General features: G+C 33.6%; 1 protein-coding gene and 2 non-coding genes across 3 annotated transcripts; all 3 read left to right on the top strand.

Annotated features, from left to right (window-relative positions):
- Window positions 1-2284: 2284 nt before the first annotated feature.
- On the top strand, window positions 2285-18235 carry LOC111049103 (RING finger protein 10; the record flags this gene model as incomplete). The annotated part of the gene is given in 12 exon segments (XM_039436395.1): window positions 2285-2667; window positions 4255-4433; window positions 5758-5987; window positions 6585-6675; window positions 7391-7448; window positions 8190-8316; window positions 10396-10591; window positions 12236-12373; window positions 13295-13369; window positions 13754-13833; window positions 15709-15914; window positions 17984-18235. Coding segments are annotated over 12 exon segments (1729 nt in total), but the record flags the coding sequence as incomplete, so codon positions are not given.
- Window positions 8833-8967, top strand: LOC120353463. The gene has a single exon (XR_005572420.1). It is a non-coding gene; the product is annotated as a small nucleolar RNA SNORA36 family (small nucleolar RNA).
- On the top strand, window positions 11951-12081 carry LOC120353461. Its single transcript, XR_005572418.1, has one exon. It is a non-coding gene; the product is annotated as a small nucleolar RNA SNORA36 family (small nucleolar RNA).
- Window positions 18236-19039: the final 804 nt, after the last annotated feature.

Here is a 19039-nt window from a genome sequence, read left to right as displayed (position 1 = left end):
TATATTCTGCTGGATTACTGATGGAATAAGTTGAGAAGATATTTTGAGAATATTTTTGGGAAATATATTAGGATCGGAAATTTTGAATAAATTATTTATACTCATTGTACATACTTTTGTTTTTGAAAATTTCTGAAAAGTCCAGTGCAATATGGTAATAGCAACTTTTTATTTTATTTATTCATTGATAATCTATTTAGGCTATTCATCACTGAAATCGTCCAGATTGATTTTATTTAGTCAATTTGATAATCTTATTGAAAATTACAAGGAACAATATTAATAAATAAATTATTGTGACAAATGTGATGCCTTTTCATTTTCCCCCATTCAAGCATTTAATGATGTTACAAATAAACACATACTTTCAATGTTCAATAATACAATGCAAGTAATATCAAACAAATAATATAATAGCCCCCGAGATGATCCGAGTGGGGCTTTAAAAAGAAACAATGACTACCGTATCATTCTTTATTTTTAAATGGTGTCAATCTTACTCAATGAAAGATATCTTATCTGTAAAAGGAGATGAAATTTTAAATTTTACTCTTGGAGGATAGATAATATACCCTATATTAGTTGGATTAGAAATTACGGTAATTAATAGATTTCGTCGGCTACATATCAACACTCTATTACACTCAAATCGCTATTATATGTCAATTAAACTATTCCGTTGTTGGTTATCCATCTTGTTTTCACTAATATTTTTACTATTGTAGTTTCATATAAAGTTTAATTTTAAGTGAAAAAAAACACTAAAATTATTTGGTGTGGCGACGACCGTTTCATGCTGGAACTGAGTTTCTGTTTGGCTTGAGAATAATGTGCAACACCAGCACGAAACGGTCGTCACCACACCAAAGAATGTGAGTTTTTTCACTTCAAAGTTATACAAAATTACAATATAGTAATAAACTATTCTCTTCTTGGAATGTATTTCAACTTCAAACTAGAACTACCATTAAATTTCTAGTACCATTGCTTTGAACAGGAATAAAGTGATTTAGTGGATTTAAATGGGTGTACTTTTGTACCTGCAGTCTACGCTATCTCTGTTTTTTTCTACAACACATTGAGTACGGTATATATAATTGAAAAGTCATGAATATCACTGTAGAATAAAAACCTTCAATCATGAATATTGTTTTTACTGTGCGTTTCAACATTTCTACCTGTTGTATGATTTGAAAAATTCTATTGGAAGTTCAAAGAAATCGAATAAACGAATATTTTCAGAGGAGTAATTTAGAAAAACATGGAACATCGGTTCAGTGGCATCATAGTACAGTAGTATAGTAATGTTTTCTATAATAAACTCATGCTTACAGTAAGCTATTTTACTTTCAATGATCGAAATGAAATAAAAACAGAGAGGATGAATGTATGGGAAGATATGGAAATATATAAATATGGTATTCTTATTGCATTTAGAGTCTGAACGGTAAGTGTAAAGTACGATACCGGTAATTATTTAGTCTATTTTACATTAGTCTATACTACAAATTGTATTTGTATTTTTTATTTTTCCTATTGCTGATAACGAATTAAATTAAGCTACGGGTTGAAAGTAGATTATATAAAAAAATAATTCCCAATTCATTTTTCTCTTGGTTTTTTGTATAATTTTGATATACGTGTGTGAGATGATAATGCTACCGTATATTACAGGTAGTAATACCTCTTTTCCTCAAGAATGAGATTTTGTTTTATTCACAATAAAATAAATTCGTTGGAGCGGTATTGATGACAAAAGTAGTAGGTACCGTATTACCGTAGGCTGTCGAAAAGTACTTAATAGTAGAACTGCTTTAATTTCTGCTTGGCAGAAATAGAATACCGTACCGTACGTATGTACCACTGATCTTATGGAAGAGTTCACATTTTTTCAGTCTGCCAATGTGTGAACACTCTTTTACGAATTTACTTAAAAATATGCATAATATAAAACCTTTATATAATAATATTCATGTGAGTATTCTCATAAAATTTTCAAGTAAGTTAAACTGTGCTCAAATCTTAATCTCAATTTTAAAATTTTCGCGCTTCAGATTGTCATGTTTCGCTCTCTGATAACGCATGCCAGATCACTACTTCCGCCGAATGTTTTAAAAATATTATTCAAATTGTAGATGCATATTTGAGAGTATTATAATATTTAAAAATATATGGGGATTTTAATTTCCAGTTTTGTAACATTTTAATCATAAAAGATTGAAAAATAAGAGCTGTGAAGTAATCTTGTTTCTGATTGGTTCATAGATTTTGACCTGCTTGCCTTGGCTGCCATCTTGGATTGTTTAGTCATTGACGTCGCCTTGCTAGCGACGAACTTGTTCGTCTCTTCCTAGAATTCGTCGTTTTCGACGACAGGGCGGGCTTTAGCTCCCCAAAAGGGTTTGTGTTAAATTCTTTTTTGCATTTAAATCATCATCAATTGTAAAAACTAGCATTGTAACGTTTTTATTCTTTATAAATTCGAATCATGGCTTGCTGAAAAATGTCGGTCTTGAAATCGAGTGTCATATCTCCATGCGGAGAAGCTTTCTCCAACTGCGCTATCGTAGATGTTAGAGGATTATTCAATGGAAAAGAAGCCTTCAAATCGGTCCAACCAGCCCCCAGCCAAGGGGTGCGGTGCAACTGAAGGAAAGAAGGCCCAAGGTAAGATCCAAATTTCATATCTTTCGGCCATTTCTGTGACGTAGTCTTAGATACACATATCTTAGTCTGAATGTCGTATTTTGACCTGAAAGTCATTTTCCTTATGCAGTAATATTAAATAAATAAGTTTGCAGTAAGACACACTACCCTTTTGATGTTTCAAAACTCATTTCAACTTTTGTACTAGGAGTAAAGCATGCTGGCAGTGTACTGTAGTTTTCCCTTTTGTCATCATGGCCGTAGAATTTAGAAAATAGAATGTTATCAAAGTGCTTTATTTATTAGTTAGATTAGTGTTGATCAAATGAATAGTAACGCTACAGACTATACTAATTGTTCAGGTTCAGAATCCAGGCCTACTTGTAAAAACTAATATGGCGTAGACATACTAACCTAACTTACAAACCTCTATTTTTGATTTACCTTTAAAATCTAAACTTAACACCAACCTAACTTACAACCCAAAATAATTAAAGTCAATTTTTCTTTTCAACCTTACCAAACTTACTTGATGATTGATATGGTTATCATTAAATTCCTGTGGTTCATAAAACATTGATAATCATTGGAATTGATATAGATTGCATAACAAATCCATCAAGTTACTTACTTGACTCTATCAAATATTCATTATAAGTCTTCCTCATACCTTTGTCAAATAATTGAATAATTTAAATTATAAGAATTATCATTTATTTTTAGTTTATTCCAATAAACTTCATCACTTATTAGAAAATTCCTTACTAAGTTACTTATTCTGACTTTAATAGAAGGTTCTCCTTTGAATTTTGGGATCAAAAAGTAATGAAACTGATGCCTTCTAAAGGTCAAGCCTATGAAATATCTGTCAAATGTCCAGTATGAGTTTCATTCTTACCGTTTTCAAATAATTGAAAAATATTACATAATGATTTGTCAATCATTCATAACAATTAAATGTAGGTAGGCTAATAATTATTAAACTTGAATATTTCAAACTATTGTAGCCTACTTCCGTTCTTACTGACAATAATACAAGGTATTCCTCTGAATTTTGGGATCAAATAACAAAGAAATGAATTTTTTCTAAACGTCGTTTTATGGTTAAATCTACTTTTTCATATAAATTAATTCAACTTGAGAACATGAATATAGTAATTGACTAAATATTATGTATACTCAATGAATACGTGATTATAGGAAATTGCTAAGTTAATCAATCTAAACTACGTACAGATTGAATGGAAGTGTCGCTTTTATGGTGGTCGTAGATGATTGTATTGGACTATGCAGGTTTCAGATGCAGCAAGCGGAAATTCAAAGCTTAAATCTATTTCTTTGATATAATAAAACTTTAGTAGCCTACATTAATATAAACTTAGTGATTAACTGAAGTACTGAATATTATGTACGCTACTCAATGAGTACTCATGATTATAATCAAATGACAAAATATTAATAATACTTACTTACTTTACTTTGATACTTGAGGTCGTTGCCCAGGACTGGGGTTTCCAGATCGGCAGTGTCATTTCAGAAATCTGAAGTATGTACAGTTTGATTTATTTTAAGGTTGTAGATGATTGAATTGAATTTTATGGATTTCAGATGCAGCAAGCGGGAATTCGAAGCAGTTTCCGCGCGGTTCGCGGCGCCGCGAGCCAACTGGTGCCAGCGGATGGGGGAGGGGTGACCGGAAACCAGCCTCCTTTCAGAAGGGAAGAGGCTATGACAAGAGGCCTCAGCCAAGGGGACAGTACTTTGAGGGTGGAAAGGCGAATTCCAAGGTAAACCATACCAATATACTTTTGGCAAAATCTGCCTAAGATTATACTGTGATTATTGACCGAGCGAAGTGAGGTCTAGATTCAAGTCGACGGTTTGGCATTTCTCTTTATGTTTAAATGTTTAAGTTATATGTTTATATGTTGCGCATTTACGGCGAAACGCGGTAATAGATTTTCATGAAATTTTACAGGTATGTTCCTTTTTAAATTGCGCGTCGACGTATATATAGCCTACAAGGTTTTTGGAAATTTTGCATTTCGAGGATAATATAAAAGGAAAAAAGAAGCCTCACTCATACGCCAATATTACCGTAAAAATCAGACTATAGAATTATCATAAATCAGCTGTCTAGTGGACTATAATACTACCCGTTCAAAAAAATCGAACATCTTAAAAATGTATCTTTCCATCAACGTTAGTAGACAGTTGTCTACTAACTTTGTCTTTTCATGAGCTGAGGCCATGATTCTAGTTTAGATTTGGAGTTATTGATAGCTTTTTTTTACATTTTTCTTTTTTAATCTGATGATAAAAATTGCAACAAATGTTATTGAAAAAAATTGATTTCTAAAATCATGAAAAGTGAGAAAAGAAGTTTGTAGGAAATCAGCATTATGGTAGTTTATTTTGTTAATTTCAACACACCGATTTTTCGCCAACACGTCAACTCAGAATGTTCTCTGATGCTTTGATTGGATTGGCGTATCGACGGCAGCCAAACCTGATAACTGCGCTCACACTACATTCTGGGACGACACGTCACGGCACGATAGGACAGAAAGCTCTATGTTTATTTAGGCTTTTTTCTAGACATTTTAAATTGATAAATTATTTATTAATTCTTGAGAAAACATAACTACAGGTCAATGCAACTTACTGAGCGCGAGGTCTGCTGTTCACAGAACTACTAGTAATATTATATCAACGAATGAGAGTTTTAATAGATATCAACTCCGTTTTCATCAATCACCAAATATTGTTCTATAAGTCTCATAAGTTGAATCACCTACTGCATACAGGAACACCCTATCAAGGTGGATTATTGGGAGGAGCTTCTACTGTTTAGACGATTTTTTGATTATGACGTTGCTGGTCTGCGACGCCACCATCTAAGTAAATTGAGTTTTCAAATTTCAACACGATCTATTCGGGGAACCCTGATCCTTTGATCATGATTATGATATTGGATACTTTTATCATTTTATCTAATCGTAATGTCAATATGATTCAGAATATTGATCACTTATCGAATAATAGTTCAAATATGATTCATAATCATCACGTTGAATAACTTATCGAAGTGATTGACTTATTTGTTCGCAGGTAGTTGATGAAATGCTGGTTGATGAGCTTGGCCTAACCTACTCAGGTGGAAGTAGAGGTGGAGGGGGCAGTAAGCGTCAGAACCTGAACCATCTGCTCAACTTCCACTATGCGCCAAGGGGGGCGGGGGCGGTGGAAGAGGTGCCGCCCCCTCATGTCAGGAACACCACACGTTGGCTCATGTCCACACACAAGCACAAGTACAACAAGGAGCATTTCTTGCAGGCCAAGTAAGTACTCTCAACTAGATTTGAACAACTCAAAAGAATAGATTGACATCAATCAATTTTAATCAATTTATCAATTATTCACATCAACAAGATATAATACAAATATACAAATGAATAAATACAAAAGAATAATATTATAATATACCAAATCAAGAACCGTGGTGCAAAAAAGGGGGGATTGAAGGGTTTTCCATCCATGGTTATTCATGTAAAGATAAGTAATATACCCAACACATTTGAAAGGGTAGCTCGAGTTACACTTGAACTAGGCACACACCAGTTAGTCAAGACAAGACATGATCAGACACGTTTAGTCACAATACTTCACATTGTTGCTTATGACGCAACACACACTGATTAGTCATTGCAATCAGACATGTCGTCATAAGCAACTATGTGAAGTATTGTAACTAAACGTGTCTTGTCTTGACTAACTGGTGTACCTGGCCTAAGGTAAGTTCTCTTAACTCAAGAGACAAGATAGATAAAGATAGCACAGTTGAAAGTGTACTGTAGCTCGAGCTTCACTAATAGATCAGAGTCAATAGATATACTTCTCAATATATTTATTTTGATTTGTTTTGTCTCGTTTTGCAGTTGCCAGTTTGTAGTCCGATCGGATGGGGATTATTCGCTTTACATGGGTGATCCGGATATCCTTGTCGACTGGGAACTGATTGAACAAATTGTACGTATCAAATTTATTTGTAACAATTATTTCTAGTTTAGTAATATCTCATTAGGCTATCAGTTTTAGGTAGGCCAATCATATTTGGAAATTGAAGTGTTTGCTTTTAAAGCAATATGTACTTTCTGTTATTCATAAACGCCCATTAGACACTTCTGATTTTGACTTACAATTACCATAGAGAAACAATAGCGTAAGTAGATATCCCATGGTATTGGGCGTTTATGTCGCAACTTTTACTGTTATCTCAATCTGATTACGGTCGATTATTGTCGATTTTTACTGTTTTGACCGGGTAAGAGTGTATGAACGGCACAATATGAAAGACTACCAGCGTCATAAAGCTTCATAGGAAAGAACTACGTGGACTATCAGCTTGAGATAACAGTAAAAGTTGCGACATAAACGCCCTATACCTTGGCATATCTACTTATGCTATTGTTTCTCTATGCAATTACTAACTCCCTTCGACTCAACTCACTATTTTAAAAGAAAGTTGAATAATAAAAAGTGTAGAAAGTTGCAGCTATATCAGAAAGAAAGTGAAGAAAACTAATTGCAAGGATTTGTTGCTGGATTCATCAGTTATTGACGTTATTGTTGGAAACAATAAAATGTTTTCCCATCCCCAATAATTGCTAGTATTGATTTATAATGTGTTCATTCTCAACTACAGTTGGTATTGTTGAATAATTTGTTTGTTTGTTTTTTTCAGCGTGTGTTGACAAATGAGACTTTGAGCTGTCCTATCTGCTTGTCCCAACCTGTAGCAGGTGAGTTTCCTTTTAAATTGTTGAATTGAATTCACTTAATAAAAAATAAATTATTGTTTGAAATGAAAATAATCAACTTTGATAATAATAACTTGAATTTTACTGCCTAATACAGACTTGGAACCTAGTCCAGTCGAAGTCTTGGATCCAATCTTATAGTCTAAAGCCCGGTTGCATAAGAGCCGGTTAAATTTTAACCGCGATTAATTTCACGAGAACCAATCAGAGAAGGCGTTTTTGAAAAGACGACTTCTCTTATCGGCTTAAAAATCGGCTGTTGTGCAACCGGCACTAAGGGTCTCTTATCACCATTACAGTAACAACATCTCAACATTCACTATAAAAATGTGATTGTATTCTTTTCAAGTATCTAACTTGGTAATCTTTATCATCAATATAATATAATTATTGATTATTTTGTTGACCAGGAACTTTTAGTTATCACAAACTGATTTTTCTATTAATAAAAATCCATAACTAAAATTAGGAGACAACTGATACAAAATGGTTTATTCATAAGTTATTGAAGTTATTGAATATTGAAGTTATATGCAAAACCTGGGTTCATTGAATTTAATCATTCATTTTACTTTAAGTTTAAGATGTACCTTCTTTTAGATCTGAACTCCTGAAATAAATTAAAATTTTAATTTTGTAAATTATAATGATTCTATTTTGTTTTTTTCTAATAAATTTTGTTTAATTCTATAAAATTTAGTCATTTTGTTTGTAAAATTGTAGGTAAAATCACTCGTTGCGGTCATGTGTACTGTTGGCCCTGTATGCTGCACTATTTGGCGTTGTCTGACAAAACTTGGCGCAAGTGTCCCATCTGCTATGAAGCTGTACATCGCAAAGATTTGAAAAGGTAACACAAATTCCACATCCAAGATTTATATTTACCCGATATATTAACATGTTATTATCAGATTACAATAATGTAGAACACTTATGCTTTTCGCTGATGGTGACGCTACTCTCATTCAAAGTATTCCTTGAAAAGGCAAGAGAAATACCACATAGAAGATTAATATTTCCCTGATATATCATATTAACATCACATTACAATCATGTCGATTTTTTTCTATCTTGAAGGTGATGCTTACTCTTAACTTATTACCATTGCCATTCTTAACATTCAGATTGATATTGTAATGACGAATAGTGAATTTCATGGACATACTTTTTTTTAATATCACTTACTTTTCTTTCCGATACTTTTCCCTTTTTATTGTAATGACGAATAGTGAATTTCATGGACATACTTTTTTTTAATATCACTTACTTTTCTTTCCGATGCTTTTCCCTTTTTCAACATGTGAGTTTTTATCGTTATTATTTACATTATAATTCATTTCGTAGGGAATACTGTAATTGAACCTGTTACCAAAGAGTTGAGTATGGGTCTACAGTTCGTTGTAGATTCAATAATTAATCTTTGGAAGATAAAATGCTTGTACTTTCTCTTGAAGTGAAGTCCAGTTCAACTTCAGTTTAAATCATTTACTAGCATACAATAATAGTCTCTTCTTAGAAACTTATCTTTTATAACATTCTATACAAATTCTTGTCCTGATTTCTATTTTGATTTTTCTATGTCCAGTAGTTTGAATCTGTCAGATAATCAAAATCAAACAGATTAAAGGTGTATTTTCGTTTGTGCGTAAATTTCCGCAGTGACTACGACAAGCATTGTTGACATTCATATTGTCCAAAATCTCAAGTGTGCTAAAACAGCTGATCAAATAACTTTTCATTATTTGTCTTTATTAGTAAAGAATTGAACATTTCTAATAATATCAACATATTGCCATTTAAAAGTATAAGCTCAACCTGCCCAATTAAACATAATTAAACATAATCTTTTAGGTTATGTAGACAAATTGAAATCTACCCAATGTGAGATTCTCTCCCTGTCGTGGTCGACGACGGCATTTACGCACAAACGAAAACCCAGCTCAATCAGGCAAATCAAACTAAACTGTTCTGAATCTTGTTTTGTAGTATTCTATTCAAATTATCAAATTTATGGAGAAAAACAGTTTTGGATCGAGCTTACTTCTGACTCCCGATTCTTGCTTGTCATGTTAGGATTTGTTTGATTGGTTGTTTATTCTATGTTTAAAGCTTGTGTCAAACCGTAGTTTTTCGTTCGAAGTCTTTCGCGTGGATGAATGACTTTCACATTCAAAGACATGTCCGTTCACACACGCTCGACACACTTGTCTTGTCGTTAGTGGGCACCCTTAGGCCACTACCTCCGTAAACAAAGCCATATTGCATGACAGGTGGTTGATGGTAACGTCAGCACAGGTAGGGCTCCTACCAATAAAACACTAGCTGATATAGATAAGCTGAAATCAACTAATTTGTATTGGTGTAGGAGCCCTACTTGTGCTGACGTCACCAGAATGCACTATGGCTTTGTTTACGGAGTTAGTGCTTAGGCCCGTATGGAGATACTCGGTTTAAACGGAGAAATGTTAGCTGTTCGTTTAAACCCCGTATGAAACACATTATGATTAATGCAACCATATCCACAAGTAAACGTGGTTTAGCGTTAAACGTAGTGTAGCACAATTCATTATGGATGAATTTATTTTCTCATTGTACTTCAATTGTGAATAATGAATTCAGTTATTTTTTTTGTTTATTGTCTTATATTTTATCTTAGGCTATTCATAAAAATTTGAGATATCTCATTTCTTTTCTTTGATCTATTTATTCATTTATTCAATTATTTAACATAGCAGAACTTCCAGAAAAGTACCATAGGCATAGGCCCAAAACTGTTAACATTCTAACTTATACGACAGTCCAAATGTCAATTTACAACTCAATATAAGACAATTTACAGTTCAAAACAGTCCAATTTACAATTCAATATAAGACAAATATATCTCATTTATTATCTAATATTTTATGTGTTGTTGATTTTTGTGTGCAGTGTTGAGGTTGTCCCACACGCGGCGCACTCGGTTGGCGAGACAATTACGTTCCAGCTGATGAAGAGAGAGCGCGGCTCTCTGATCTGTTCGCCAGTGGCGCAGTTCAACGATCGCTGCAACCAGATGCTGCTCTCTGTCGAGGAACAGGCATTGGACACGGCCTTTTCAAAACTATTGACTGCTGATAACGACCAGGTAGGCCTATTTTATCAAATCTGTTTAAATCTAAATAAAATCTATTAAACATCTTTTTAAATCTGTTTTATTAAATCTCTTTTATTCAATCATTACAGTCCGGGTGCTGTAGCTTTGCCTATCGGCTGAGGGCCACTAGACTACAATACTACCCGTTCAAAAACATCGAACATTTCTGTAAATGTATCTTTTCATAAGCTACAGATGCTCTTCTGTATCTTCTCAAAAGCAACGTGTTGCTTCCGAAAAGATACACAAGGAGCTTTTAGGAGCTACGTTTTAGCACAACACAGCCTATCAGCTGACATTCGTTCAACTTGCTCTTTATATTGTTGTTGATACGTTGCATCTCTCTCATTCATGAAGAATCTGCGTGTAGGGAAGGAAGCTCCCTATAGAGCTCCATCTAGGGACTCTAAAGCCTGATGTTTTTAGAAAGCCATGAATATCGCCTCGTGAACCATACCTTGGCGATATGCCGTTTCAAAGCTACAGGACGAAAAGACAAAGCTACAGGCAAAGCTACGACTTTTCTAAGTAATATAATAATCAAGGTGGTTGTGTTCTTGTTTAGTGTTAATATTGATTTAACCTATATATTTAATATAGTTGATTTATCAAAAGGAGAGCCAATAATAACGCTTGCTTGCTTGCGCTTGTGTGCATATAAAAGTGATGCCTCATATCCGCCGATAATTGCTGGACTCGTAAATACCGGTTCACAGTGCTTTCGTAGACACTGAATCACGTACTGTGATTATTCAGTTCATTTTTCATTACCTATTCTCTGATTTCTGTGAATCGGTCTTGCTGCTCTAAAGGTGCGTACAGATTTACGCGCCGCGAACATGAGTAATTCACTTTTAATCAGCTGATGCCAAGCTTTTTATATCTGTATCTTACCGTTTCTGTAAAAATACAGATATAGTCAGCTGATTAAAAGTGAATTGCTCATGTTCGCGGCACGTATATCTGTACGCATCTTAAGAACAACTCTCACACGCACATGTCTGTTTACATCGTCTCTCGGTTCCCAGAACCTACTAGGCCTATAGTATTGTTGATACTGCTTACTTATTTTGTAACAACTATTTACTTTTATCAGCCATATTTTTCAAAAAAACATCATACACTCGAACAAGCGCCAAAAAAAAACAAACTTCTCCTTATCAAGGTTGAAATTGGATGGTGACTCATTGGAATCACATAAATAAATGAGAATTTGTATGTCATCTACCTATTTACTCAACATTTATCTCTATTTATCTGTGTCTTGGGAATCAACTTTTTATCCTTGAATTATAGCATGTAATCTTATTATTTTTACATTTTTATTTTATGCTTTCATTGACTACCACATACCAAAGTGTTGAGTATGGGTCTACGGTACTTCGTAGATTCAATAATTTAACTTTGGAAAAACAATTGCCCGTGCTGTGTTTTGATTGTGGAGCTTTTCCACTATTCATAGTCGGCACTAGCAAACATAAATATTTTTGAAGCAAAACGAAAGTTGAAGTTTGTTTACTTGATGAATTGTGAATCCTCAGCCCCTCGTGAAACTTGTAAATTGTGAATCACTGATATTTCTTTCAAAAAGTTGTATGAGTTGAAATTATTGTATGGTTTTGTGTTCTGTGACAGGTAATGAAAATCATCAACAAAGAGAAAAGTGAATTGGAAATAGAGCAGAAAGAAAACATCAACTGCCCGGAATTGTGCTTCATTGAACAAGCCCTCGATTTGCTATCACAACGGCAGACTCAGCTTGAATCTAGAAAGGTGAGATTATGAATAATTACAGTTCAATTTATAAAGCCTTTGGCTTTTTTAGGGTCAAATGATTGTGTATTTTCTTTAATTTATTTCATTGACCGAGCGAAGTGAGGTCTAAGATTCAAGTCGACGGTTTGGCATTTCTCTCAATGTTTGAATGTTTATATGTTGCGCATTTACGGCGAAACGCGGTAATAGATTTTCATGAAATTTGACAGGTATATTCCTTTTTTAATTGCGCGTCGACGTATATACAAGGTTTTTGGAAATTTTGCATTTCAAGGATAATATAAAAGGAAAAAGGAGCCTCCTTCATACGCCAATATTAGAGTAAAAATCAGACTATAGAATTATTCATCATAAATCAGCTGACAAGTGATTACACAGATGTGTGGAGAAGCCAGTCTATTGCTGTATTTCCATAAGGTCTATAGTTTCAATCAGGTACTTGTGAATGAGAATACTGCGTGAGGTCTACTGTTCAAAGAACTACTAGTTTATAACTTGAACTGGAGTGATATTCAGGACTATAAAAGTCTTGGAAGGCATTTTTTTACACAATGTAATTTATCCTGAAAAACAAAAGTTTCTTATAGTCAATTAATTACTGCTCTTCGTTTTTTGTGTAACCTTGATCAGGATTCACTCGAGTATTAATTCTTGTTTCTAAGATAATTTCAATTGTTGAATGAGAAACAGTGGGTCTTTCATTCATGACTCAATTATGATAACTTGGAGAAATTTGTCTATAAAAAGCTCTATAAATAGAAGGTTTCAGAGACAAGGTTTTTATAGACCTTGGTCTACAATATTCGACTTCGAATTTTAAGTAGGCCTAGTGAGCTTTTTGTGTGTCAAATGTCATGGGCAGTTCCAAATCCTGAATATTTACCTTGGATTCAAAAACAATTTTTTCCATATTTACAGAATAAACCAGAAGAACTGCCAACTGAATCTACAACCAACCTGGACCAATCTGACAATAAAGACACTACTGAATCGGTAAGCTTTTATCGTAGTTGAATTTCATGTTTTGGACAAAATAGTTATATGTCGTTGATATTTCAACATACTCATTTTTTTTGTTAATAACGAACAATAGAGAAGATAAGCTATTCTTTCTTTCCTCTATGAACTAAAACATCTTCAATTGCGTTGATATTCAAAACTTATCATATGATCGGATGATGGTTCCAATAAAATTCAAATTTATTTTCCAAAAAACATAATACATGAATATGAAATCAATAATAATATACAACATATTTTGGAATCCTCCCACTAGACTATCCATCTCCCACATTCCTCGATTCTCCACGAAGTTATGAAACTGATAATTTAAGGTACGATACTGTATAGTATTCAATTTTGCTACTTTATTTACAGAAACAATCTGATCAAGCCGGCGAACTAGCTGAAGACATGTCTAAAATAACTTTGGATTCCGAGACCAATACTAGCACAAGGTAAGTCACCAATTCCGATTATCGATAATTCATAGACTATTATAATACAGATTATCGACCTCATATGTATAATGCGATGTTTTAATCTATTTCATTATGATTTAGTTCTTATGAAATACATAGTTTTTTTTTTATCATTGAACAGTGTTTTCATGTATTGAAATCCAAGTATTGATTAATTAATACCTGTAAATAAATACTTACATTACGTGCTTTATGTTAACCAAAGAGTTGAGTATGAGTTATCTTTATTTAGGTGACTCAATAATTTATCTTTGGTAAAGTAAATGCTAGTTCTTCCATCAAATTGTGTAGATTCTTTCTGCATAATATTAGACTGAACAAGCTAACAACAATCATATTATCAAGAATCTATTACCAAAAATCGAATCCATCGTACATATCATTTTCTTACCAATGGTTTATATTTACTTCCCAATTATTTTAATATTTTTATTAATAAAATTTATTCTTCAGTAAAGAAAGTGAGCAAAAGTACAAACAAAAAAGAAAACATAGTTTCTGTGAAATTAGAACAATTATGTACTTATTTTGAACAATTCATGAGTATTTAAACCATTTATGTATATTTAGCTCCTACTTGGTCTTAGGGTCTCTTCGCACTTAGCCATGCTACGTTGAAATACGTCTTTTCTCCCAATTTCAATCCAAGCTAGGAATTTGAACGGATTTGAAGGAATTTGAATGAATTTGATGGATTCGTAGCTTGGATTTTACATTGGGAGATAGGACGTATTTCAGCATAGCGTAGCTGAGTGTGAAGAGACCTTAGTAATTAAACTCTCATGAATTCAAATTCATTTATTTGCCATAAAATAATACAGATTGATAAAATAAATATTCTAACTTACAAAATGGCACTACCGGCAAAGAAAACTTGTGCGCCGGCAGCGAGTTCGAACAACTAGGTACAGCAAACATGTCAATAGAAAGAAAAGAGCTTATTCAAACCACTAGAATAACTAAAATTATGGAAACCAGGTCACATCTCAAAACTTACAAACGATAAGACAAAGTAACAAAATCACAAGCAAATGACAAACTTAAAAAGACCAATATTCAAGGAAGCCATGACAATTTTTTTAAAATTTATAACACAAGAATGAAACACTACATAATGGATATAGATAATTTAAAATAAACATTTATCCTAATCCAATCCAGTATAAGATTCATTATGGATTTTTGAATTCTATTAATAATGAATTCAGTTGGGACTTTATTTATAAACAAGTAACACTGATATTCAAACTGACGTCTACATACACTTAAGCTGGTAAAGTCAATATCAAATTGTAATGGATTGGAGGGACGCAAATTATATGGATTATTCCTTAAGTTGAATGTGTCACTATTCTTATTAATGAATAATATGATTCTTTTAACATATGTTTGCCTCACTGTGAGCACCTGGAATTCTTGAAAAAGAAGTCTACTAGGGTACAATCTTGGCCTGCATAATGCAGCTCTGATAAGGTGTTTCTGTAATGTGAATAATTTGTTGATATGGATATCATAAGCAGCCCCCCATATCTCAATTCCATATTGGAAATGTTATAAATTATCAATTTGTTTAGTAGCCTACTTTAGCTTGCTATTTAGAAGCTTTTCATAATACACGAAAAGTTTCTGTTATTTTTCTGAAACATTTCTGTAAATCATAGTTTATTACAGAAGAGAGTCCGAAAACTCGACGGATAAATGAACGTCTTTTGATGCTTTATTTTCCTGAAACATCTTTGTTAATCATAATTTATTACAGAAGAGAGTCTAGAAATTCAACTGTTGAAAGAACCGCTTTGGATGCTTCATTTTCTTGAAATTTGTTGAGGTTATTATAATTTTTTTTTGCAGAAGAGAGTCTGAAAATTCGACTGATGAAGGAACCGCATTGGATGAGGGTAACCGCACCCGTTACGAGAGTGTGAGCAGTGAGGGAGTCAGTAGTGATGGCGGTGAAGATATGCCTTCCAACATAACTGCCGAAGATCTTGAAATTGTCAATGAAAGTAACCTTTCACCCGACACGCCTCTCACGAAGTACTTCTATTTCTATCAAGGTAATACGATTACGATCTTCCATTACAATACTTGATTTACTATGTAGTCCGTGTAAATTTACTTCCGACTTGGGATGGACATGCGCAGCAGAGAAAGAATACAGCGGGAGGGACACAGAGGCGCGATGTTGCCGTTTTGAAGCGGCCAGCGATCTCAAACTTCTAATGACTGTTCGTGTGTAACTGTTCTGTCATGCTACACATGCAAAGTCTCCTCTCCTGTATGAAAGCGGTCAGACGACTGACAAATTGGCAACTGCGCTTCCACCCATTTTTATTTTTATTTTATTTATTATTTTACAAAGGCGACTTTCTAGAAGTATTTTAAGCCTAGGTGATGATGATGGGATGAATGATAATACAATGAAGGTAGAGTTATGAATGAATAAAAATTGTAGGTTATGCTATCCACTTGAGTTGATTGTGTCCAGAAATAATAAACTATAATTTTTGAATTTGATTTGATTAAAAACAAATAATAGAATGATTACATTCAATAAACTCTCAGAACTTGAAAATATTGAGCTATTAAGAAAAATTTTGAACCACAAATGAATTACTCTATTAATCACTGTAATTCGCTGATCTCCCTCCATTTCTATGCGCTGCATATTCCTCCAAGTCCAAAGTAAATTTGCATCGACTATGGTCTATTCTTATTTAAACGTCCTTGGTAATTTATTACCTAACTTGCTATTTCCAACACGAGAGAGTCTTTTTTTAGAGAGTCATTTAGGGAGATTGATGGTGCAAAGCAGCTAGCCAGTTCCCCAATTCGTTATTTATAATTTATAAGCTGTTATCCTCATACTTGAATTATGCGGAAATTGTTACATTTATAAAACTCGTATGAGTAAGGCCATAGGAATAAGCTGCCCACACACTAAACCTGCAGGGAACAGTGTGCAATAATTGAATGATTGAGAAGTCTGAATGAGAGTTCATTAAACACCTCGTATGTTTCATGTCACAAGATTTGTACCTAGATTTATTAAATTCAAATACAATTACCATAATTGATTGAATTATTTTAATACAAGAACTGAATGTTACAACTCGAGTATTATCAATGCAATTGATAAAGATTTCCGTCTTTCGAAGGAGACGTTTCGCCGTCGGTCCCGACTACCTTAAAAGTAGTCGTCATCTCATCATCATCCCTCTTACTCATTACCCAAGCACAAGCCTAAGAGCTTATGTGGGCATCACCCTCAGTATTATTATTATTATTTGGACAAGTGAAGGAAACATAGCCTAGCCTACTTTTTGGACTGTGTCATCACCTAAATTTGGAAGAAAAAATAACACAAGGATTGCCTTGATATTTTATCTTGCAATGTTTCACATCAGTGTCTTTGTTACATCAATAGGCTAGATAATAAATTACTTTCATAGAATCAGGTGCTTTTCTCAATCGATTTAAAGAGGTTGAATATCATGTATGGCCATGGATCTTGTTGTTAGAATGTGTTTAGCCTCACAGTTATTTTTCCAAGCAGCTGCACACAGGGACATTAGTAGCGACTACTAACTGCCTCTCAATATATTTAACGCAAAGATGCATGATTGGCTGGTACAAAACCCACTTTATAAGAATGCTATGAGAGAAAAATGAGTGTTTCTTGATTAATCTTCCTGTCGTAGAGTAGAGTGTTATGAATATTATGTATTACGTAATAGTTACTGTTTATGTATTTCAATGTACATTTGTTGACGTTGTCTCTTTCCTTCGTGCCTTCTGCCAAGAAAATATTATTATTATTATTATTAAGGGAACGCGGAATTAGAAATGTTCGGGAATCGAAATTCACACTTTGAATGCCGTGTTTCCGCGACAGCTAGTGAACAGCTCAGGTGATGCTAATTTTGTCCCTGTGTGTACATTCCTTTCGTTAGATGAATCATCATTATCTTTGGCTATCCAGCTATCAATAATAGCTATTTTATCTATTGAAGTATTATTAAGTATTATAGATCTAGTATTTCTGAAGAAGTATTTGATTTGTGTATCATGAGATGTGAATAAATAAATAGTTATTTGATCAATTGAACTATTGTTATATTTGCAGCGATCGACGGCCAACACGTCTACCTGCATGCGATTGATGTTCAGATTCTGGTGACAATGTACGGCAGCCTGGAGCAGTGCCCGCCACTGCTGACGGGTGTAATAGTGGAGAAGGAGGCGGGATCAATGACCGAGGAGCTGCGTCGCCGTCTGCGCTATCTGCAGCATCTGCCAATCACCAGCCAGTTTGAGGTGGCCGAAATACAGCTGGGCCCGCCCACTGTCACCCAAGATATCATGGAGTGCTTTCAAGGTCAGTGACATTCACATTATGAAGTTGCCAAATTTCTTCGACCACAGCCTTCTATAAAGATTTATTTATTCATAGACAATAGATACAATTCAGGTGAAAACAACAGGCATTCGCCCAAAACTTCTTTCTACCTTAATTTAAAATGAATCAAACATTAATTTAAAAGATCAAACATTATATTCATCAAGATAATAATAAATTTCTCATTGAATATTTTGAGATTGAATATTTGGTATTGAATGAAAAAGACTAAGAAATTGTCAAAAAAACACAGATTTATTGATACTTAGAAAGACCGGTTTCTGTTATTACACCATTGTCAATCTCTGTTAAACTAAAACTTTTAGTGTAGTTGAGAAGTTGATATTGTGGTAATTATTCATATTGAATGAAAAAGACTAAGAAATTGTCAAAAAACCACAGATTTATTGATACTTAGAAAGACCGGTTTCTGTTATTACACCATTGTCAATCTCTAATGAACTAAAACTTTTAGTTTATCAGAGATTGAATCTCTGATGAACTAAAACTTTTAGTTTATCAGAGATTGACAATGGAGTAATAACCGAAACCGGTCTTTCTAAGTATCAATAAATATGTGGTTTTTTGACAATTTCTTAGTCTTTTTTTTCATTCAATATGAATAATTACCACAATATCAACTTCTCAACTACACATAAAGTGAAAATATTTTGGTAGTTCATTATATTTCTTTTATTGCATGAAAATGATTTGGTACGGTAGCGAAGTAGAGCTAGAAAAAGAGAAAGCTATCTGCGTTGTCTAATAACAGTCAAGGATAGC

This window comes from Nilaparvata lugens, chromosome 10 (assembly GCF_014356525.2).
Source record: "Nilaparvata lugens isolate BPH chromosome 10, ASM1435652v1, whole genome shotgun sequence".
Taxonomy (NCBI): Eukaryota; Metazoa; Arthropoda; class Insecta; order Hemiptera; family Delphacidae; genus Nilaparvata; species Nilaparvata lugens.
The sequence above is the reverse complement of the archived record's forward strand: the minus strand, read 5'-3'. Positions and strand labels throughout refer to the sequence as shown.